Below are 25,399 nucleotides of genomic sequence, written 5' to 3'. Positions count from 1 at the left end.
GTTTGCTACGAATACGCACGTGGCAATGAATCCATCATTATTGACTTAATGAGATACTTTGAAAATTACATGAATATTGTTTGATTTTTTAATACGGGGTGCACTTTTTTTTTGACATTATTAATTTGCACTATATATATATATATATTTTTTTTTTTTTTTATTTATTTATTTTTTTTTTTATTTTTTTTTTTGTCAAAAGATCAATGTACTATTACAAAATACAAAGGCAGTGCTAGTCAAAAAAGACTATTCAAAACACCATCACACCATTTATTTATAGCAAATACTAGTCAGAGAAAACTGTTTCAAACACAACCACAACATTTACTTAACGAGTACCCAACATTTTACTGTGTAACAGAAAGGAAACACAAACTGGCAACGTACATAACCACTACTCTCACCAAACAGGCACACAACAATATTATTAGAGCACCATAACACTAGAAAACACACTCCAGATACGATGTTTCTTTATCCAGCGACTTTCCTTGAATAGCTTCTTCCAGGCAAAATGTCTTGAGATCGTCCCAGGTACAAGTCACGCTGCCCGTGTAATCCTCCTGCCTTCATAGGTTGAGGGAATGTTGGCTGCTTTATAGATGATCTACCAGAGCCGATGGTCATGTTGGCAAGCTTCTCAGTAGCATCAGAGACACGAGTCTTCACCGCAGAACCAACCACAGGGACATTCCTTACAGGAGGACGATATTTTGCTGGTTGTTGTTTAATAGGGCCTTTCAGGGATTTATCATTCCTCGTTGCATCCTGATAATTCATTTGCAACTTCCTTTGGACACCTGGGCTAAATTGCGACTTGACGGGAGAGAAGTTGCTTCTAGGCTTTGGGTTGGTTAAAGTACTTGAAGACCACCTGTTGGTTTTTTGCTCTGTGGCACCCTTCATTCCAGCAGATGGAGGCGTCCTAGGAACAGCAGTCTTAGAGCGAAGTGATGGAGGTACATAAAAGCAACTCTGGAAGAAACGATGCTGAAGAACTTCGACCGCTGTTGGTCTCTTGGAAGGATCCCACGAACATAGCGAAGTGATTAGATTAATTGCATCCGCACTGGCAGATGGGAGTAACGAAGAAAGATTTACACCAGCAATCTGTGGAAACTGGTAGTTGATAGCACTAGCAAGTTCGTGCCCATGAGCCCATTCACTCTTTGATGGAGTACCAATAACACTGCATATTTTGTAAATCTCATCTGCTTCACTTGAACCCGGGAATAGAGGACGAAGAGATAATAACTCAGCCATTATTGCACCCATTGCCCACATATCGACAGCTGGACCATATATTGGTGATTGTAGAAGAACTTCAGGGGCACGATACCAGCGTGTTGAGACATATTCCGTATATGGGGGCTGAGAATTGATCTCCCGAGCAAGACCGAAATCAGCAATTTTTATTGTATCTTTTGAAACCAACAAGTTCTCTGGCTTAAGGTCGCGATGAAAATATCCACGTTGATGCATGTATGCAAGACCTTGAAATATTTGGAAGCACCAATTTCTCACTTCCGATTCTAAGAAAAGCTTAGGCCTATCCTTCATAAGGTGATATAAGTTGCACTCCATGTATTCGAAAACAAAGTACAAAATGTCAGTCTCCCTAATCACTTCCTTGAGTTTAACGATATTTGGATGGCTCATTTTCCTCAGTGACTTGACTTCTCTCAAATTAATGCATTCTTCCCATGAATAATACTTCTTCTTCATTTTCTTAATTGCAACCACTTCACCAGTCTGTTTATTCAGAGCTCGCCACACACTCCCGAATGTACCATTACCAACATCCTTAATTATCTTGTACCTCTCCATTTTTCTGCTGTTTCAATAGCACAAAGGACGCCTATTTATTGGATATTTAGAGACAATAAAAACAACGTGGAGTTGTTCCTCTTCACTAGTCGACTGGAAAAGAGAATTACTAAATAGGAATTAGTAGCCTGGCTGATTCAGCAAAATCAACCGTTAGTGTTCTGCTGCAGCACACACAAGGGCAAAACCAGTGGTGATAAGGTGGATGGGCTTCACAGCCTTATTCATCAAATATACCGCATCAACAAATCCACTATCATAACAAGGCAGAGAAAGCAAGGAAACATAGATGCTGAAGAGCATTTTGATCTCACTTCACAACTAACTGAGACCCGAAACAAGCCCAATTCAACAGGATGAATTATCAGCTCAACATCCAGTTGAAAGTGTTCCTCAAAAGTCACCAGCTCCTTGCTTCAAATATGCTCTAATCTGATACCGATACTTCAGTTAACTGAATCCTGATGAAGGTTCCTAGAGACTACAACAAAAGTGTGTAAAATGCAATCTAACTCTCAACGATGCATGGAAACATCGGCTGAATTTAGTCCTCAGAGGTAGGTTCCAAAGGACCCCGATTTGGTGTTGTACTGGTGATGAACTAGCAACAGTAGACTTGCCGAGGTAGTTAACAGTACAGTAACAACTGACATCATAACAGGGTGTGCAGCTTACTTGCGGAATTGAACGAAACATCCAACACCTAGCTTATAGAGAATTCGCATCTGGCCTCCTGTACTGATTATTCAATAGAAGCTGTTGACTAAGTGAAATTGACAAAAGAAACAAGAAGAAAATCTCCACGGATGAGGAACCGCCAATCAAGGACTTCCTGAAATGAAAAAGCTCGGCACTCGAAGCGATCTGAACAGAGGTACAATTGCTCCATGTCCTAAGTAATATCAATACCCTGGAATTGAAATCTACCAGATCCTGTAGGTAAAACTGCATAACCTAGGGAAGAATCCAGAGTTTAACTTATACCAAACCCTAAAAAAAAAAAAAAAATGATTATTGTTCTATTTGAATAAATTTCTTTTTTTTTTCTTTTTTCTTTCTCTCTTTGTGTGTGTGAGATATTTGTTTTTGGGCCTGGAAAATGGCATATATATATATATTAGAATTATGGGGCCTACAATTTTGTTTTTGCACTTTTTTTTTTTTTGACATTGTTTGTTTTTTAATATGGGATTCATTTTATTTTTTTTATATATTGCTTGATTTTATCAATATGGGATACTATGTTCAAAACATGATTAATATAACATTGTAGTTTGTGCTCCGTATTTAAAACTTTATTTTATATATATATATATTAGAATTATGGGGTCCACAATTTTTTTTGCACTTTTTGTTTTTGACATTGTTTGTTTTTTTTAATATGAGATTCACTTTTTTTTTATATATCGCTTGATTTTGTCAATATGAGATACTATGTTCAAAATATGATTAATATAACATTGTAGTTTGTGTTCCGTATTTAAAATTTTATTATACTAGTGTTTGCTACGAATACGCACGTGGCAATGAATCCATCATTATTGACTTAATGAGATACTTTGGAAATTACATGAATATTGTTTGATTTTTTAATATGGGTGCACTTTTTTTTTTGACATTATTAATTTGCACTATTTTTTTAATATTAGTTGTTATTTAATATATATGGGATCCACAATTTTTTTTTTATTAAATTGGAACGAATATATATATATATATATTAGAATTATGAGGTCCACAATTTTTTTTTTTATATATATATTAGTTGTTGTTTTTAATATATATGGGTGGGGCTCACAATTTCTTTTATTAAATTGGAAACGGACAACCAGAAAGTGAGCCCCAACCGGCTCTTCTTAATAGTAGAAATATAATAATATATATAGATAAAATATAGTATAGTAATACCTTTTCAAGACGATTCATTAACACTTTTTTAGTAGAGCAGAACAATTGAATAGTACCTTTTCATCTTAGGGGTCGTTTGGTACGTGGGATAAGGTGGGATATCCCATTATTAAGTTTCGTATTAACTTTATACTCTTTTTGATACAAGGTATATCTATCCAAGGATAATTTTATACCTTGTACCAAACAACGTATAAAATGAAGCCCGAAATTAATACTGGGATATCCCATTATAGTCCCAGGACTAATATATCCCATCTTGGAGATGGGATAAAATAATCGCAGAGTTAGTGGGATAAGGTAAGATATCCCATCCTTAGAATTGTGCTTTATTTTATACTCTATTTGATAGAAAGTATAAATTTATCCTGCTACCAAACATTATACAAATAATTATTGTTGAGATATCCCAACTTATACTATGCACCGACCCCTCGGGTGTAAGAAAATTGCAAATAAATTATCAACTTTCTACAGAAAGCAAGAAAAAGTTCTATAGGACAAAATTGAAAACTGTCGTACTTTTGAAAGTAGTAAGCAAAGACATCCTGATGAGCAGTTTATCGACAAAGCCAATATAAATAAATTAAAACTGTAAGCTCACTCACATTCAAATAAGTTCAAATACTCGACGACCCCTAAAAAATATTTTTGCAGGGATTGAATCCTTTTTGGATTCTATCATATCCCTAGAAATTACATCTGTATTCTGGTAATAATCAATTTTCTTGAACTGAAAGATGTTGAAAACTGAATAACATCTAAGATGCCTACTGCTTAAACTAATACACAGGTCAAAACAAGACTCAATAAATTAAACGTGACTCATACTTTTCTGGAAAATAAATATCCCTATTTCTCCAAGTTCCGGTTCAGTATCCAACAAGACTGGCGTTTCATGTAGCTGCCTGTTTCTCCAAAGTTATTAAAGTTTAGCGAACCAATTTCATTTGCTGCTGAGACCATGAATTGTTAAAAAAGAACACTCCATGTCCGATTCATTTGGTGAAGATTACTTAGGAGGACTGTGGGGCATTGAGCAAAACTGAAAACTCGTTCCAATCCCAGTCCTCCAAGTTCTGTGACACAATAGCACCTCCCACGGCCACAGTCAAAAGAACAACACCAATGCCTTTCAGACACCCATGTCCACGAGACAGCCTTGCTAACAACATTTTACAGTACTTGTCTGCATCTCTGAAGTCTGACTGGTGAGCATCCACTCCACCAGTTAATGATTTCTCATTCTACAAGCAAAGGCGAGAAAAAAATAGTCATTGACTGGTATGAGTTTGGAGCAAATGTAAAATTAGCAACTACTGTGGCAAGCAGATATAACCCCTCCAACCACCAACCTGCCGGAATAAATACCAGCCATCAACTTGCCACTATCAGATAGCCCATTTATTCTGCTAGTGCTGGGACTAAGTAGAAGGACAGTTGCTGCTGGGACAGAAAATCTATAACTAACAAAATCCTCAAGTAGGATTCAGACCCCCAGCCCAAGAAAAGAAACCGAAAAATCAAGCAACAAAATACAGAAACTACCTTTTGTCTGAAGCTCTTGAGAGTCTCCTTCAAAGCCTCAAGAGAAGACTGTCTCCTCGATAACTCTTTCCACTCCTCAGTGAGCTTTCTCAACACTGCAACACTTGCTTCTATGTTATCCAGGTAAATCTTGTCCTGTTCAGAAAAAATGAAGACCAAAAAGCTGGATTAGGATAGATAATCTGAATAACTTCACTCCTATATATTTTGCAAAAATGCTACGCACACGACTTGACAAAAAGCAAAGTATTTGTATAGTTCATACCCACTGCTTATAACAGTCAGTGCTCTGGGTCAAACACCAGTTGAATATGTTAGTTGCCTCTCGAGATAGTTCTGGATTGCCTGCAGAACAGCCAAGGGTAAACCTTGCATACCAGCCACTCTAAAATCTAAAAATCCCTGAGAAATCAGTTCAAGTAAAAGATATACCTCCAGCAACTGCTTTTAAAGTTAGTAGAAGTATCTGTTGTGAAACTTGCTTCGTTGCTTTGCTTCCTGGGGAACCAGCAAGGGCAACCTCCTTAAGAGTGGGATATACTGCCTCAAACCTTTCAGTTGCCTGAAATTGAAATAATTAAGAAACTATTGGCAGAGCAAAATACACCTGATCACTACAAATAGGAATAGAAGTCAGACAAGCACTCAATCACACCTTGACTCGCGCAGAAGGAGCAGGGAAAGTCACTCGTAGAAGCAGGTCAAGGGCTGAAGGTGGCATCAGACGCTCTCCCTTCCTAACAGCCTCATTTACTAGAATGGTACGAGCTTTTGGTGCAGAGAGAATCCTGAAATTACAAAAAAGAATTAGCTCGTATCATGGTGCAAGCAGACAAAAGTGCATTCAGGAGGTGCAATCAAAAGTTACAGACCTTTCTACCACCTGCAAAATCAAGTCCCTAGTCTGCGGATTGGATCCTGATTTTCCACCAACTAAAGCCAAGGTATGATGTGCCCACAAGTACAATCCAACGCAGAGATCTCCCTGACAGGCCTGTACCAGAGTATCCGTTTTGATGTTAAAAGGCCAATGTAAGGTGGAGAAGAAATAAAGAGTAGTTCTAATAAACATTATAGCTCTGCATCACCTGGACTATCATCCATGCAATAACTGTAAGTTTGTCTTGCCCTTGATACTTTGGGCTTTCCCGAAGTGTCGGGAGTATGTTGATTAAAACATCAGGCTTTCGTCGTAGTACCATTGCCAAAACCAAAAACATGGCAACCTGCAATTTAGTAATTTGTAGCACAAGTATCAGCTCAGGATATCAGGATATTATGCAAACAAAGCATGTTATGACAATTGAGTTGATTACAATAATTATGCCGAAGAAATTGAACTCTGTTATTGTGAGTGTATGGGCTTGTTAATCTTACCTACGACTTACTTAAGTTCAACTATAATGTCAATTCGGGAATCTTGTATTGGTTTTGGCATCATTAAATAATTCATCCCCTGTCAATCTAAAAACTAGCTGCAGTGATTCTTTCATTTACCGCTAGAGTGCTTGGTTTAATCAATTTCATCCTTATGTGACAAAATCTCAATTGAGAAAGACTATACACAAGTGATAAGAACGCCCGTCACATAAGTCCATTGAAGAAAGGGCGAATCAAAGATTTACAAGGGACAAATTAAATAACTTTATCAAAAATATAGTAATCAGATAACAGTGCAACTGACTTCTCTTCACTGTAACGCTAAATTTGTATGACCTTGAGAGTCTTATTCACATTTTAAGGCAAAGTAAATTTATTCTCTCCCCTCCCTATTTTACCCCATTTGGCTCTGCCTAGCTCTATAACTTATAGTGAAATGGAGACTAGATGTAGCATTCCTAGTACTCTCACTAAACTGATTAGATCTTTTCCTCTTCCCTTTCCTCTCAGGATTTCCCTTTTCTGCTTTACCAGTTGCTACTTAATCCCACAAGACAAAGAAATATAAATAGATGCATCCCTTTCCGAATGCCTGAAGGCTTCTGCTTTTATACAGGGACACATAAACACAAAAGGACTCATCCATACACAAACTGAAAGACTCTATATGTAATTGCAAAGTTCAAGATATAATTGAAAGAAAATCTCTGGGGATACCTGAGATTTTGACGATGTTTGTTGACCACTTTTCTTGGAGCCCTTAGAACCTGCTAGTTGGGCTGCTAAGTCCGCAAGAATACAGTCCAGTCCCCACAGCACAAATGATCCAAGAGCCTCAAAAGAGCATTGGTTGATCCAGTCCACTGAAGTTTTATAAACTGGTTCAGGAAGATGGGAGACAGGAACCTGTTTGTTGTAAATCAAGTTATTACTCTTTCAGTCACATATGGTGCCAACTAAATATTTGAAAGCAACTATCACTCTGTGCACAAAGACTTAAAACAGCATATCTAAACACAAAAAGATACATTTAGTAAACCATTCATCACATATGTACATCGTACACAAAACATGTTCTCAGTTAATCATCCACTGAGAGTAACCACATTCATGGATCTAAGAAGCAAGTCATATTTGCTCATCCATCATGTATAGAGCGTCGATCTAAGGGAGAGATATAAATTGACTGACAACTAGATGACCAACGAAGATAACATAAATATTACTAGAACTTCCTGCGTTTAGATCCATCAAGAATGCGGAATGCTCTCAGCCCCTAAATGGTGTTACATGAGTGAATGACCATGAACTTCATGAAAGATAGTATGTCACTTCACTTGGCAACAATCAAGATTAACGACAAAAATTCATGGACCAATGACCGGAGAAATCAAAGCTTACAGTAAGTATATAATACAATGTAATGATCAATGAATTAGCAAATTCAATGTAATGTTAATAAAGAGCCAAATGTTACAAACTACTACTTTTTTCCACAACACCCTGTGAAACTATCACACAACACTGGAGACTGAAAATTACGATCACCCCGCAAATTCGATGGTCTTACAACCTATAACGTCACTGCATGATCAAGAATCAGTTATAAATTACTACTTTTTTCCACAATACCCTGTTAATAATTGAATACTTATATTTTTCCACAACACCCTCTGACTAGGTTCAGAACTTATGATATTAGAGTATTCATTCAATAATGGTGGTTTCGAGGCTAAGTTGCCGCACTTCGACTATTGTACCATACGTGCTGTAGACATCAAAATTTTGTGGGACTATACAAGATGAGCCCATTATCTGTTAGGGTTTCTTTCATCTTCTTCTTTTTTTTTTTTTTTTGAAATTTTGAATATTCCATAAACTCATGGGTATTCACCAACAGATTGAAATCTCGAATATCCCATAAACTCTAGGGATATTTCCAAAGAGACCAAGACACGTATCGAAAGTCCCATAAATACCTGGGATGTTCACGAAGAGATCAAGGCATCAAATACTGCCTTTATCAAACAACCGGACGTTCTTGGAGATCAAATACATCACAAGGAGGTCATCCTACGTTCGAGAAATACGTTACTAAAGACCCTCGAATTAGGAGCAAAATTCGGAGGGAAGAATTATACTCACATATATTCATCAATAAAATCTCTTTATATTTGTGGTTGCAGTTTATTTTTCATATTTGAAAATTTGTTGCAAACGCATGCATCCTCCACTAGTACAAGTAATGGGTAACTCTATCCACAAAAGTTTAGGTAGATTGGACGAAATGATTTAACTTTTTGCTTAAGTCAGGATACTAGTCTCTTTCCAAATTTCCATGAACTGTTAGGCCACACCATTGTGGGTAGTTCAAGATATTAAAATTTAGTAAGTAGTTTTGGAAGATATATATTAAACTAATAGTTGAAAACCTAAATTGATGTAAATAAATTAATATATAAGTTTGATTTGATCAATATAATGAAGTCTTAAAGCTAGTGAAAGTTGTATTACATGGATATTATTAGTGCTAATAATTTCAACATTTAGAGACGGAGCGCTTTCACTTAGAATACTGAGTATCTCCATACATCACAATGCAGATCAAAACATTTATTCAAAGGACACAACATAACAATGTGGCAAAAAAAAAACTTTTTTCTCACAAAAGTTGTCAAATTTTGAAAAAAAGTGAAGGAAACTCACATCTGCAATTTTACTGATGGGGGACTCCCTAAACAATTTTAACCAGGGAAATTGAGAAGCAGCTACTGCTGAAAATGCTCGTCCAAAGTAATCCGCAAATCGCATCAATTGTATTTCTTGCTGAGATTCATACGATACCTTCATATGAAAATGGATAGAAAAAGTCAAGACGTGCCTTTTTGGAATCGAAAAACAAAACGACAAAAGCGGAATCTTCGTCTTCGATTCCTCAATCCTCTACCCCAATTTTTTTTTTTTAAAAGATGCGGAAATAGATGTAGATTTAGTCTTACAGTTATATCAGCGAGAAAGGCAGCTAGATCAGCTGCATCGATCTTAACAGCAGCTTCAACCACAGTAACTTTCGGCTTCTTGGGCTTTTTAACCTTCTCCTTCTTCTTCTCCCCATTCTTAGCACCAACACCACCTCTAGCAGCAGCACCTTCAGCATCGCTGTCCTCATCCTCACCGTCGGATCGGTGTCTCAGCGCCGATCTAACAGGAGCATCGTCAAGGGAATACATCGCAGCCGTCTGAGACGCAATTTTCTTGCGGCGTTCATCGGAATACTTCTCAAGCGACTTAAACACACTATCTGCGCCAGATCCATTGGTGATTACCTTGCCTGAATCCGATGATTTTTGCTGCCTTTTCTTCTGTTTCTTCACGTATGTCACCTTTTGCCATCCGTGACTGTTATCGGTGTGAATTGGCTCGGATTCGAATGCAATGGATTTATCTTCCATGATGGATTGTTATCTTCTCTGTTAAAAGTGGTAGAGAAACGAGGAGAAAATTAGATCGGAATTTGGGGAGCAGCGAGAAAGAGGAGCGTGATGTCGGAGACGAGGGTATATAAAGGCAGTTGACTCAGTAAACATAGGGTTCCGTGTTTCAGAAAATTACGCATTGCCATTTTTTCTAATGTGAAACCATCCGTCAATATTGGATGATGCCTATCATTTCCTACCCTTTAAATTTGCTTTTGGAAAATCTCTTATCTTTTCTCAAAACAAAAAAGATAAGTGGTTAAATTACCTTTCCATCTACTTTTAGATTGTTACTTAAGCACCCGTTTGACCATGATAATTATTTTTTTCTCGGAACCTTTTTTAAAAAAAAAAATCAGCGTCTGACCATGAGATCGAGCATGCTTGTTGTGACTAAGTGGCACTCTATGTATATAGGTGATTAAGCTATCCCTAATAAGTGAAGATTAGAGTAAGACGAGTGATAAGTATCAGAAGCATGAAGAGTTGGAAAAAGGGGAGATAATGCGGTGAAACATCAAGGTAGAATCATGTGTTCTCTTAATGATAGAGTGGCAAGAAGGATTGCGGCCAAGGGTTGGAAGCTGATGAGATGGTGTTAGTCCAAATATGCAGATGTGTCGCGGCTCTAAAATGGTACGTAAGTACAAACACTAGGAAGGAGACGGTAACAATCGCCTGGCTAGAGGTACCAACCAATAGCAAGCACAGTGTCACGACCTAATACCGACGAGTCGTGACGAGTGCCTGACCCTGGATGACCAAGCACCCATCTTCTAGTACCTGGGCTTACTGAACCATAGGGTGGCCCATATCTGAGCTATACTAACTCAAGGAACGATATCATAACTCCATATCTGTCACGACCCGGCTAGGGGGCCGCGACGAGCACCCGGTGCTGACCCACCCGAGCACCCTCTTAGCTTACTCTTATACTTACATCTAGGTGATCCACATAATTATACATGCATTTCCATTCATTCGTCAACTAGTCCCATATGGACAACCGCACATTTATATCATCATAGGCATTTATGCCACATCAATATACATGGGCCAACGTGGCCGACAAAATGATATACAAAACATAGGCCGACAAAGCCAAACACATCTACCCACACACACACATGTCTACGAGCCTCTAAGAGTATAACATATCACATTAGCGGGACAGGACCCCGCTATGCCCATGATTACATACACAAAAGAATGAGTACCCAAAAGATATGGCTCCGAAGGAAATGGAGCTCTCTATGAAATCTCCGAATAGGCAGCTAAGGATCAAATCTGTCTCCCTGCGCACCTACGGGCATGACGCAGCGTCCACAAACAAAAGGACGTTAGTACGAAGAATGTACTGAGTATGTAAAGCATGATCAACATCAATATAGAAGCATAATAAATATCATATGAAGATAGCATAAGAGGGGAGACAGTAATATCATCATCATGTCGCTTACTTGCATACATCGTCGTTCGTATCCCATAATAATACTCGTACCGTACTTGTGCTCATATTCGTATACATGTCCCTATTCGTATTCCTATACATAGTCTTTTCACATTCATATTCATATTATATACATAGTCATTTCATATACATAACATTTACATAGCATACCCGACCTCATAGGATCGGTGTCTTATACATACTTGGCCAACCAAGGCTCAAGGTCATACATACCTGGCCCTACCAAGGCATCAGGGTTATCCGTACCCTCTGCAGAGGTGTGCGCGCGTTTCGTAATCGTATACATACTTTATACATAGTCATATACATATAGTCTTACCCGGCATCATAAGCTCGGGGTCTTATTATAGCCCTTCATAGGCACACATACACATATATCGTAGCTCGTAAGCATCTCTAGTCTCATTTTACTCTCATCATCATTACTATCCTCATCATTATCGTTACATTTACATTATAGACTTACTCGTCATACGAGGAACGTAGTATAAGCATAGTACATATCAAGGGTCATGAGCTTATGAGCTCGGAATGTCAACCATGTGAAGACAACATATTCATATAGAGGAATTTAGGAATTTGGCCAAGAACCATGCCTTATGAAAGAAGGGTTAGCCTTACATACCTTTCCGTCGAACTATTCTACACTTGCACGTTCCCTTCCAATGCTAGCGTTTATACCTTCATTAATATCATAACAATGGCCATTAGTCATTCACATTATCCACATTATCTAGATTCCTCAATTTGCCTCTAATCCACCCACATTCATGGTCATAACACCCATCTTCGTCCATTCGTCTAAAGTGTTTAGTTCATGATCTTAATACCATTTATAACACATTCATATCACAACACAACAACATTCATATCTCAATTCAAACTATTTCTCAAAATGTCATTATTCATCATTCATGACCTAGTTGACCACAATTTCTACAATCTATGTATTTTAATTCTCCAATACCTTAAACATCTTGTAAAAATCATGAATCTTACCTTATAAGTTGTAGGAACAAGCTTTGGTTGATAATACTCTTCTTTGAGCAAAACCCTAGTTTTTCTCCATTTGGATTTCTTGACTTGGATGATCCTTGATGACTCCCTTATCCTTGATTCACTTGTCTTAATGTTATGGATGACTTATAATCCTTGGAAACTCATATAATAAATGTAGAGAGAAGTTTTAGAGAGAAGTGGTGTAATGTTGTAAATGAAATAAGACAAGTCTTGATCCTCATATTTAATGAATTGAAAAATCTGTGTTGGGTGAACAGTGGTCGTCCATGGAGGTTTACGGTCCGTATTTCAGTTTACGGACCATCTCTCGTGGTCATTTTTAAGCTTAAGTAGAACCAGAAACTTTGTCCTGCATGCATGGTGATTTACGACCATGGTTTACGGGCCGTAAATCACTTTACGGTTCATCCACCAGGTCGTATTTTAGCCATTTCCTCAGCTGGCAGAAAGTTGAAGTTGGACATGCCAGTTTACGACGTCAAGTTTACGGACCGTATTGCACTTTACGGTCCGTATTTTGCACTATACGACCACTGGGCAGTTTTGCCAACTTTCAATTTTTCTCATTTCTCGACTTTTCATTCTAGTCATCCACATCCCTTTACATACATTTCCCATGAAACATTATACACTCGCACTCCTCGCACACATCATTAGTTCATTTACTTGCGTACCAACGGGAAATTTTCCGAGGTGTAACATTCTACCCCCCTTAGGAACATTCGTCCTCGAATGTTAAAGGATTGGGGAATTCTATAAAAATTTTGCCAGAGTTTCCTCTGTAATGTGGCACTACCACCCTGTCACAACAGCCTACAATAACAATGCCTCACAGGGCAATAATACAACAGCACTAGAAATTTGGCCACACACGACCTGAATGTATAAAAGGGAAAACATGCATACCTTATGATTTTGACGTCTCATCTTGGACTTCTTCCAAGGGCTGAAATAAATGTGGGTATTTGGATCGCATATTCTCTTCTGCTTCCCATGTCATTTCCTCTCGATTGTTATTTCTCCACAGAACTTTAATTGAGGCCACTTCTTTGTTTCTAAGTCTCCGTACTTGCCTATCTAATATGGCAATGGGTATTTCATCATAAGTTAACTTTTCTGTCACTTGAATATCATTCACTGGGACGATCCTCGTAGGATCTCCAACACACTTCCGAAGCATCGAGACATGAAATACTGGATGGACTGACTCCAAATATGGAGGTAGGTCTAGCTCATAGGCCACCTTGCCTATTTTTCGCACAATTTCGTATGGCCCAATATACCGGGGACTGAGCTTCCCCTTTTTGCCAAATCTCATCACGCCCTTCATCGGCGACACTTTCAAGAATACCCAATCCTTCACTTCGAACTCTAAGTCTCTTCGACGATTATCCGCATAGGACTTCTGATGACTTTGAGCCGCTAGCAACCGATCTTGTATGAGCTTAACTTTCTCTATTACTTGCTGGACCAAGTCTGGCCCTATCGACTTAGCTTCTCCGGTTTCAAACCACCCAATTGGGGATCTACACTTTCGCCCATATAGAGCTTCATACGGTGCCATTTGAATGCTAGAATGGTAACTGTTACTGTAAGCAAACTCAATGAGTGGCAAATAGTCATCCCAATTTCCTCCAAAATCTACCATACATGCCCGTAACATATCTTCAAGAGTCTGAATAGTACGTTCAGCTTGCCCATCGGTCTGTGGGTGAAACGCCGTGCTTAGGCGCACCTGGGTCCCTAAACCTTCTTGGAAAGACCCCCAAAACTTGGCTGTAAACTGAGTCCCTCTATCGGAGATAATAGATACCGGAACGCCATGGAGTCTCACTATCTCTTTAAGATAAAGCTTGGCATAATCTTCTGTCACATAGGTCGTTCTGACCGGTAAGAAATGCGCTGACTTTGTGAGCCTATCCACGATCACCCATATAGAATCATATTTACGTCGAGAACGGGGTAACCCTGTAATGAAATCCATATTAATCACTTTCCACTTCTAAGTTGGGATTTCTATAGCTTGCAATAAGCCACCCGGCTTTTGGTGTTCTATCTTCACTTGTTGGCAATTAGGACACTGAGCTACGAATTCTGCTACGTCTTTCTTCATCCCATTCCACCAATATATAGTCTTAAGATCATGATACATTTTCGTCGCTCCGGGGTGAACGGAGTAACGGGAACAATGAGCTTCTCTCAAAATCTGATGGCGTAGACCTGCCACATCGGGAACACATAACCTGCCTCGATATCGGAGAACTCCGCCTTCCGAAATGTCAAATGATGACCCCTCCTTCTGAGGGAGTGTATCTCTGTACTGCATTAGCATGGGATCCTCATATTGTTGCTCTTTTACTTCCGCTACTAACGATGAAACTGCTGAATTCTGAATAGTAGCTCCGCTGCTACCTGAGTCCACCACTCGGACTCCTAGGCTAGCTAACTGCTGAAGATCACGGGTCATCTCTTTCTTTTCTGGTCGTACCTCACTTAGACTTCCCATCGACCTACGGCTAAGGGCATCAGCCACAACATTTGCCTTTCCGGGGTGGTATAGGATTTCAACATCATAGTCTTTTAGCAACTCTAGCCATCGTCGTTGTTGTATCCCGTATTTTTGAACGTCAGATTATTTGCTGAGATGGGACCCACACATAAAGATTTTTTTTTGGGACATCTGAAAATTCATATGAATCACATATGAGAAGTTAAACACAACTCAAGAAGGACCCTTGGGCCAAATCAAAGTGGAAGTCCTCCAAACGAATATTTTAAGAAAACGTTTTCGGGTGATCTGACTTCAAGGGGCAAAAACGGTATTATAAGTTTGGAATTTGGAAAAGTACCAAGAACTAGAAGTTGTAGATAATTGAATTAGCTTTCCAACCATAGGTCGTGGGTGCCCAGGTGACGTCGGTACAAGGAGATATGAACGTTTTAAGGTCGAACGGTCAGTGGGCTAGGCCCAACTCGGGACCAAACCGAGTTGGCCCAAAAAAATCAAAAAAATAATAAGGCCCAAATTTGTGAGGCCCAACCGGCCATGGTTATGGCCCAAGCCCATATTACATAAAATTTGGTCAATAAATAAGATGACTAAGTCATCTTTATCACACAACCTCTAGAATATTCAAGAAGTTGAAGAACAAGAAAGAGAAGGAGAAAAGTTGAAGGCCATTTCGGCCAAGATCAAATTTCAAAGGAAATATTGATAAAAATTCTTCAAAAATCATTTTCTACCAAGTAAAGGGTGATTAACAAGGTGGAGTTGTTGTTGGAGCAAGAAAAATTCAAAATCATACAAGTTGTCAAGTTGTAGTCAAGTGAGAAGTTGAAGAAGAAAGGTGAGTTTTGATCTTGTTTTATGTGTTATATATGGTTTATATGTGTTGTAGTATGCTAAAATGGATGAAATTCATGAAGGAGAGAAATATAGTATATGGCCGTGTATATATATGTGTGTGTGGGAGTCATGCTTCAATTATTTTAATTAGTGTTTAGTTGTTATTGTTGTGAATGATATGTGGAAAATGGAAGTTGAATGAGTTTGGAGAGATTGTAGTGGTGTATACATGTTGGAGCCGTGTGAGTGTGCATGGTATGTGTGGCCGTGTATACTTGATGTATAGTCGTGTATATTGGTGAGTTGTGAAAGAATAATGAGCGAGTTGTAATTAATATCTTAATCGTTGTGTTGTAGATGTTATATCGCAAATAAAGACTTGACAAGTTTGGTGAAGTATTGGCAATTGGAAGTTTGTGTAAATTGAAAATAATGTTTTTGTATGGAAAACATGTAATGGTATTACTATGATGTTGTTGGAATATATGTATTATAAGGTTATTGTTGTTTCATTGGAATTGGAGAGTATTGAAGGAGGTAGAATGTTAATTGAAGTGTTGGAATGCACCTTGAATGGAATATGTGAATTTTTAGTGTGATTGTTGAATTATGTTAATAGTTTGGCCGGGTTTGAATTCCCAGATTGTGATTGATGAGAATTTGGCTATGTTGAATGTTGAGGATGGTATATTTACAGAGGAAGTGCTGCCGAAATTTCGGTAGCCAAGTGGTTCCTTAAGATTCTAACTCTAAGTACCCTAATGAAAGTTTGGGTAAATGTGACCAATTTGCAGATTTTGACGAGATTGCAACGTGAATTCGGAATAGCAAAAGAAGCGGAAAGAGGTATGTAAGGCTTCACCCTTCTTTCTATGGCATGTCTTAGTTGAAATAAGTTGGGTACGAGCCTCGGGGACAACTCGGTTCCCCGGAATCCGCACCTAAAGTTTTCCACTTTTTGTTCAATAGAATTGAACTAGAAAGTGTGCTAATTGTTGGAAAAACCTCCTACACCCTTAGAACTTGTATAAATGGGACCCGATTACCCTAAGACCCTCACAAGTAACGCTATGACACGTAACATACGTAAATCGTATACGCTACCTCATCCGGCCCGAGGTGGGCCCGCTACTCTCGGATTTTTCCTTACAGTCTTGCTTGACTTACTTGAAGTGAATCCAAAGGGAACCTTTGATCCCGATTTCAATACCAAATGATAAATACTATGACTCCTCTAACGAGGGCACTTCCATGACGATAATGATAACAATGATGTTAGATAAGAGAATATGTCTATGATACGTACTACCGGAACGACTCTATGACTAAGATGACTAAGCTAAGTATCTTATGTAAACATGAAAATGATAAACTAATTTTTGAATCTTATTTATATTTCCTAGCTATGACTTTATTTTCTAAAAGATTTCAAAGTCTATGAACCGTCATCTATGATGCCCCGATTTAATTCTACGTTTACTTTAATATTATTCCCCGTTGGTAGTCTCACCTTAAAATACTTGTTCCTTCAAGGTGAGACAAAGCGATCACGAGTATTCTATAATATAATTGGAGGTCACCGACCTTACGTCACTCCGATGACTACATGATTCTTCTTTGTGCTTTCCTGCGTGCCTATGAGACATATGTATATAGGATACGTAAATGCATATAAGACATGTAAATGTATGTAAGATATGTGTATATATTTTTAAAACATGCACATGACGAAAGAGCTAGAGCGCTATAGACGCTGATGTACCTACACGACACACGTATATGTATATGATAAAAGAGCTAGAGCGCTATAGACGCTGATATATGTACATGATATATGCATGTGTATACGGGGAAAATGGAGGTAAGGGCAGAGCGTTATGAACGCATATCCACCTGATCAGTTGGCATTACATGATATGATATCGTCCCGGACGCGGGATGCCCGGACGCGGGATGTGTATATTTATGGTTAAATGGATCGGCTGCCGACGCCTCGGCAATATGAGATGTCCTATTTTATATGTATATGTATATGAACAATGAAAGATTCTTAAAGGAAATCTAAGTACGCATAGCACCTGCCAAGGGTATATATATATACAGGTTATGTTTCTATCCCAGGACATGTGTTGTAACTCTCTTATGTCATTATACATGATTCATATTTTCTGTATATTACTATTCATGCCTTACATACTCGGTACACTATTCGTACTGACGTCCCTTCTTGTGGACGCTGCGTTTCATGCCGCGCAGGTCAGCAGACAGGCGGATTTGATCCTTAGAAGCTCTACCAGCAGTGTTGACAGTGCTCCAGTTATTCCGGAGCCTCACTTCCTTGGTACTATTTTGTGTATATATATTCGGGCATGGCAGTACTCAGCCCTTTCTATGTATAAGTGTACTACGTCTAGAGGCTCGTAGACAGATATGTACAGTCAGTTAAGTATAGTTAGGTATATGGTGTTTTGGCATGCTAATGTTGATGTATAAGTGATAACGAAGTTTATTAGTCTATGTTCAGAATGACGCCGCTAATGTTAATGTTAAAAAAAAATGGCTCTGTTTACATGGCTTGCTAAGAGGTAAAGGTAAAACGATAGACAAGGGGTGCTCGGTACAAGTATCGGGTACTCGTCACGGCCCCTAGACGGGTCGTGACAGAAGTGGTATCAGAGCAGTTCGGTCCTAGGGGTTTGTCTACGAGCCGTGTCCAGTAGAGTCTTGTATATGGGTGTGTAGCGCGCCACACTTATAAACAGGAGGCTACAGGGCATTTAGGAAATGTGACCTTCTTTGCATTCTGAAATCGTGTGATAGAGCTAAGTTGCCAGGCTTCCATATTCCTTTTCCTAAACCTGTGTTATGGTTTCAGTAATGCCGCCGAAGAAAAAGGCTACGATGGCCGAGAAAGCCAAGGGGGTGGCGGCCAGCAGAGTTGAACGGGAGCTAGAAGAAGAAGAATCTCATAATGAGGCTCCCCCTCAGACTGTTCCTGCTCCCCCTGCACTAGCAGAGCAGGAAAGAGTTCCAGCTCCAGCCCCCGCACCTCCAGTTCCACCGCCAGCAGTTCCGGGCCAGCAGATGGCAGAGGCCATCCAGTTATTGACCCAGTTAGTCGCCGCACAGGCTCAGCGACAAGATGTAGACCTGGGAGATAGGGCGGTAAGCGCAAGGGCCCGTGACTTTATTACCCTGAAGCCGCCAGAGTTTTATGGATCAAAGCCAGAGGAGGACCCGCAGAACTTTATAGATGAGATGCTGAGGACTCTGAGGATTATACATGCTTCAGATACGGAGTCCGTAGAGTTGGCTTCATACAGGCTGCGAGATGTGGCAGTTCTGTGGTACAGTAGCTGGATATCATCGATGGGAGCAAATGCACCCCCTCCGGTTTGGCAGGAGTTCACTGAGGCGTTCCTGCGACATTTCCTACCGCCAGAGGTTCGACGGGCTCGAGCCGATATGTTCTTGAACCTGAGACAGGGAAATATGAGCGTTCGAGAATACAGCCTCCGTTTTAATTCATTAGCCAGGTATGCCCCAGCCATGATAGCGGATAAGGGAGATCATGTACACCGATTTGTGAGTGGGCTAGGGCCACATTTGGTTAAGGAATGTTTGACAGCTTCACTCCAGGACGGGATGACTATTACTCGAATCCAGGCCCACGCCCAAAATCTGGAGGAACAATATCAGCCACGGCGAGAGGAGCGTTACCCAGATAAGGATTCCAGAAAAAGGGGCAGGTTTTCCAGGACTAGAAGCGAGTACAGAGGGGGACGGGCACAAGAGCTATTCAGGCATTCAGAACAACCGGCGGCCAGTGCACCGCCTCGATTTACGAATAGGGAACTTGACCGTTCTACTCACTCACGACCAGATCAAGGTACTAAGGCGTCAGGATCCCAGTATAGAGCTGATTCTAGTAGGATGATGCCACCCCCGCCACGGTGTGCGCGATGTGGTAGACCACATTCTGGAGAGTGTCGCGCAGGTACAGGTGCATGTTATACTTGTGGGCGGGTTGGCCATTTGATGCGTGATTGCCCACTGAGGTATGAGGCAGACCAAGCCCAGCCCGTCGGGTCCGCGGTTGGTTCATCGTCGACCGTACGCCCTCTTGGACAGACCTCCCAAGCTCCAGCGGGCCGCGACCGAGGTAGAGGAGGGACACCTAGTTCAGCTGGTCCTCCGCACCGCCTATATGCATTGACAGGACGACAGGACCGTGAGCCTTCCGCAGACGCGGCCACAGGTACTTTTTCGGCACCTTCTATGATGTGTATGTTAAATGATTCGGATTCTATCCTATCCTACGTTGCCTTTATATTGCTGATCATATTAAGAATTCAGAAATTAGGACGAAAGGTAGCCATACGCACAGGTAAAAAGACGAATACTAGAGATTGCGGAGGTTAGAACCGTAAATAAAAGAAGAGATGTGTTACGCGGCGTTTCAAAAACTGCTAAGACCCTAACTCGTTCCATAATATGTGATATAAGTAGTGCGAGGGAGTGCGGGCGAAAATACTAACGCTAAGACGCTGAAATGCACTAAAGTTTCAAGGTTAAGCGTGCTAGGGTGAGAGTAATTTCATGATGGGTGACCCCCTGGGAAATATGCTGAAATTTTCACAAATGTGGGAACAAGAGACGAATGTGAAGCTAGGTAGTCCAATGTAAATTAGAGTGTGTGGAGTGGTTACAAACCCTATAAAAGTCATGTAGGCTGAGACGGACAAGACTAACGGAAGAGGAGAAAGCGTGACAGAAAGGAGACTTATTAACGTAGGGCCAACGTTCAGAGCTTACACAATGGACTTACGACATAAAAGCGACCTAAGCGACATGTGAGATGTCTACGAAGGAGACCTCCCCGAAGTATTATGATACACTATGAGGCCAGTTTAACATTCCAGGACGAATGTTCTAAAGGGGGGGAGAATGTTGTATCCCGTATTTTTGAACGTTAGATTATTTGCTGAGATGGGACCCACACATCGAGATTTTTTTTTGGGACATCTGAAAATTCATATGAATCACATATGAGAACTTAAACACAACTCAAGAAGGACCCTTGGGCCAAATCAAAGTGGAAGTCCTCCAAACGAATATTTTAAGAAAACGTTTTCGGGTGATCTGACTTCAAGGGGCAAAAACGGTATTATAAGTTTGGAATTTGGAAAAGTACCAAGAACTAGAAGTTGTAGATAATTGAATTATCTTTCCAACCATAGGTCGTGGGTGCCCAGGTGACGTCGGTACAAGGAGATATGAACGTTTTAAGGTCGAACGGTCAGTGGGCTAGGCCCAACTCGGGACCAAACCGAGTTGGCCCAAAAAAATCAAAAAAATAATAAGGCCCAAATTTGTGAGGCCCAACCGGCCATGGTTATGGCCCAAGCCCATATTACATAAAATTTGGTCAATAAATAAGATGACTAAGTCATCTTTATCACACAACCTCTAGAATATTCAAGAAGTTGAAGAACAAGAAAGAGAAGGAGAAAAGTTGAAGGCCATTTCGGCCAAGATCAAATTTCAAAGGAAAAATTGATAAAAATTCTTCAAAAATCATTTCTCCCAAGTAAAGGGTGATTAACAAGGTGGAGTTGTTGTTGGAGCAAGAAAAATTCAAAATCATACAAGTTGTCAAGTTGTAGTCAAGTGAGAAGTTGAAGAAGAAAGGTGAGTTTTGATCTTGTTTTATGTGTTATATATGGTTTATATGTGTTGTAGTATGCTAAAATGGATGAAATTCATGAAGGAGAGAAATATAGTATATGGCCGTGTATATATATGTGTGTGTGGGAGTCATGCTTCAATTATTTTAATTAGTGTTTAGTTGTTATTGTTGTGAATGATATGTGGAAAATGGAAGTTGAATGAGTTTGGAGAGATTGTAGTGGTGTATACATGTTGGAGCCGTGTGAGTGTGCATGGTATGTGTGGCCGTGTATACTTGATGTATAGTCGTGTATATTGGTGAGTTGTGAAAGAATAATGAGCGAGTTGTAATTAATATCTTAATCGTTGTGTTGTAGATGTTATATCGCAAATAAAGACTTGACAAGTTTGGTGAAGTATTGGCAATTGGAAGTTTGTGTAAATTGAAAATAATGTTTTTGTATGGAAAACATGTAATGGTATTACTATGATGTTGTTGGAATATATGTATTATAAGGTTATTGTTGTTTCATTGGAATTGGAGAGTATTGAAGGAGGTAGAATGTTAATTGAAGTGTTGGAATGCACCTTGAATGGAATATGTGAATTTTTAGTGTGATTGTTGAATTATGTTAATAGTTTGGCCGGGTTTGAATTCCCGGATTGTGATTGATGAGAATTTGGCTATGTTGAATGTTGAGGATGGTATATTTACAGAGGAAGTGCTGCCGAAATTTCGGTAGCCAAGTGGTTCCTTAAGATTCTAACTCTAAGTACCCTAATGAAAGTTTGGGTAAATGTGACCAATTTGCAGATTTTGACGAGATTGCAACGTGAATTCGGAATAGCAAAAGAAGCGGAAAGAGGTATGTAAGGCTTCACCCTTCTTTCTATGGCATGTCTTAGTTGAAATAAGTTGGGTACGAGCCTCGGGGACAACTCGGTTCCCCGGAATCCGCACCTAAAGTTTTCCACTTTTTGTTCAATAGAATTGAACTAGAAAGTGTGCCAATTGTTGGAAAAACCTCCTACACCCTTAGAACTTGTATAAATGGGACCCGATTACCCTAAGACCCTCACAAGTAACGCTATGACACGTAACATACGTAAATCGTATACGCTACCTCATCCGGCCCGAGGTGGGCCCGCTACTTTCGGATTTTTCCTTACAGTCTTGCTTGACTTACTTGAAGTGAATCCAATGGGAACCTTTGATCCCGATTTCAATACCAAATGATAAATACTATGACTCCTCTAACGAGGGCACTTCCATGACGATAATGATAACAATGATGTTAGATAAGAGAATATGCCTATGATACGTACTACCGGAACGACTCTATGACTAAGATGACTAAGCTAAGTATCTTATGTAAACATGAAAATGATAAACTAATTTTTGAATCTTATTTATATTTCCTAGCTATGACTTTATTTTCTAAAAGATTTCAAAGTCTATGAACCGTCATCTATGATGCCCCGATTTAATTCTACGTTTACTTTAATATTATTCCCCGTTGGTAGTCTTACCTTAAAATACTTGTTCCTTCAAGGTGAGACAAAGCGATCACGAGTATTCTATAATATAATTGGAGGTCACCAACCTTACGTCACTCCGATGACTACATGATTCTTCTTTGGGCTTTCCTGCGTGCCTATGAGACATATGTATATAGGATACGTAAATGCATATAAGACATGTAAATGTATGTAAGATATGTGTATATATTTTTAAAACATGCACATGACGAAAGAGCTAGAGCGCTATAGACGCTGATGTACCTACACGACACACGTATATGTATATGATAAAAGAGCTAGAGCGCTATAGACGCTGATATATGTACATGATATATGCATGTGTATACGGGGAAAATGGAGGTAAGGGCAGAGCGTTATGAACGCATATCCACCTGATCAGTTGGCATTACATGATATGATATCGTCCCGGACGCGGGATGCCCGGACGCGGGATGTGTATATTTATGGTTAAATGGATCGGCTGCCGACGCCTCGGCAATATGAGATGTCCTATTTTATATGTATATGTATATGAACAAGGAAAGATTCTTAAAGGAAATCTAAGTACGCATAGCACCTGCCAAGGGTATATATATATACAGGTTATGTTTCTATCCCAGGACATGTGTTGTAACTCTCTTATGTCATTATACATGATTCATATTTTCTGTATATTACTATTCATGCCTTACATACTCGGTACACTATTCGTACTGACGTCCCTTCTTGTGGACGCTGCGTTTCATGCCGCGCAGGTCAGAAGACAGGCGGATTTGATCCTTAGAAGCTCTACCAGCAGTGTTGACAGTGCTCCAGTTATTCCGGAGCCTCACTTCCTTGGTACTATTTTGTGTATATATATTCGGGCATGGCAGTACTCAGCCCTTTCTATGTATAAGTGTACTACGTCTAGAGGCTCGTAGACAGATATGTACAGTCAGTTAAGTATAGTTAGGTATATGGTGTTTTGGCATGCTAATGTTGATGTATAAGTGATAACGAAGTTTATTAGTCTATGTTCAGAATGACGCCGCTAATGTTAATGTTAAAAAAAAATGGCTCTGTTTACATGGCTTGCTAAGAGGTAAAGGTAAAACGATAGACAAGGGGTGCTCGGTACAAGTATCGGGTACTCGTCACGGCCCCTAGATGGGTCGTGACAGTCGTTGCCGCAAATTCAACTCTTTCTGCTTTAAGATGTACTGGAGACTCTTATGATCTGTATAAATATCCACGTGGACACCATATAAGTAATGTCTCCATATCTTTAAAGCATGGACCACCGCGGCCAATTCTAAGTCATGGGTAGGATAATTCTGCTCATGTTTCCATAATTGTCTAGAAGCATACGCAATCACCTTACCATTTTGCATCAATACACAGCCTAGCCCGACGCCTGAAGCATCACAATAAATAACATATCCTTCCAATCCCTCTGGAAGTGTCAAGACTGGGGCTGAAGTCAGTCGGTCTTTCAACTCTTGGAAACTACGCTCGCAAGCATCTGTCCATTGAAACTTAGCTGACTTCTGAGTCAACTTGGTGAGCGGTGCAGAAATAGAAGAGAAACCCTCAACAAATCTTCTGTAATAACCGGCTAAGCCCAAAAAGCTACGAACCTCCGTAGGGGTCGTGGGCCTTGGCCAGGTCTTCGCGGCCTCAATCTTTTGGCCATCCACTCGAATACCGTCAGCTGCAACAATGTGGCCCAGAAATGCCACTGAGTTCAACCAAAACTCGCATTTGGAAAACTTCTCGAATAACTCTCGAGTTCGAAGAACTCCAAGGACAACACGCAAGTGATCCGCATGTTCTGCCTCAGATCTAGAATACACTAGGATATCATCGATGAATACAATCACGAATAAATCCAGAAAAGGCCTGAATACATTGTTCATTAAGTCCATAAACACTGCCGGTGCATTAGTTAGCCCAAACGACATTACTCGGAACTCGAAATGGCCATATCTTGTTCTAAAAGCTGTCTTAGAGATATCTTTCTCCCTAACTCTTACTTGGTGATACCCGGACCTCAAATCAATCTTTGAAAACCATTTGGCACCTTGCAATTGATCAAATAAATCATCAATCCTCGGGAGGGGATACTTGTTCTTAATTGTCACTTTATTCAATTGTCGATAATCAATGCACATTCTCAAGGAGCCATCCTTCTTCCGGACGAACAATACGGGTGCTCCCCACGGGAATGAACTAGGCCTAATGAAGCCT

General features: G+C 39.8%; 2 protein-coding genes across 2 annotated transcripts; both read right to left on the bottom strand.

Annotated features, from left to right (window-relative positions):
• Positions 1-247: 247 nt before the first annotated feature.
• LOC132640837 (cyclin-dependent kinase F-4-like) lies at positions 248-2,881 on the bottom strand. The gene has a single exon (XM_060357616.1). The coding sequence runs from the start codon at positions 1,828-1,830 to the stop codon at positions 478-480; it is 1,353 nt and encodes a 450-aa protein (XP_060213599.1). The 5' UTR covers positions 1,831-2,881; the 3' UTR covers positions 248-477.
• A 1,416-nt stretch (positions 2,882-4,297) lies between these two features.
• Positions 4,298-10,220, bottom strand: LOC132640836 (uncharacterized). Its single transcript, XM_060357615.1, has 10 exons — positions 9,666-10,220; positions 9,373-9,510; positions 7,384-7,572; positions 6,375-6,512; positions 6,159-6,280; positions 5,942-6,074; positions 5,719-5,848; positions 5,552-5,631; positions 5,287-5,421; positions 4,298-4,985 (listed from the first exon to the last, which is right to left on the bottom strand). The coding sequence occupies exons 1-10, from the start codon at positions 10,116-10,118 to the stop codon at positions 4,755-4,757; spliced, it is 1,749 nt and encodes a 582-aa protein (XP_060213598.1). The 5' UTR covers positions 10,119-10,220; the 3' UTR covers positions 4,298-4,754.
• Positions 10,221-25,399: the final 15,179 nt, after the last annotated feature.

Source organism: Lycium barbarum, chromosome 5, assembly GCF_019175385.1.
Source record: "Lycium barbarum isolate Lr01 chromosome 5, ASM1917538v2, whole genome shotgun sequence".
Lineage (NCBI taxonomy): Eukaryota > Viridiplantae > Streptophyta > Magnoliopsida > Solanales > Solanaceae > Lycium > Lycium barbarum.
Note: the sequence above shows the minus strand (reverse complement) of the source record. Positions and strands in the feature narration are given on the sequence as shown.

Coding starts and splice junctions, on each gene's coding strand:
- LOC132640837 (XM_060357616.1), bottom strand. CDS start 1,830: ATGGAGAGGTACAAGATAATTAAGGATGTTGGTAATGGTACATTCGGG.
- LOC132640836 (XM_060357615.1), bottom strand. CDS start 10,118: ATGGAAGATAAATCCATTGCATTCGAATCCGAGCCAATTCACACCGAT. Junction 6,281..6,374: donor TTGCATGGATGATAGTCCAG/GTGATGCAGAGC, acceptor ACTCTGGTACAG/GCCTGTCAGGGAGATCTCTG. Junction 5,849..5,941: donor CTCCTTCTGCGCGAGTCAAG/GTGTGATTGAGT, acceptor TTTCAATTTCAG/GCAACTGAAAGGTTTGAGGC.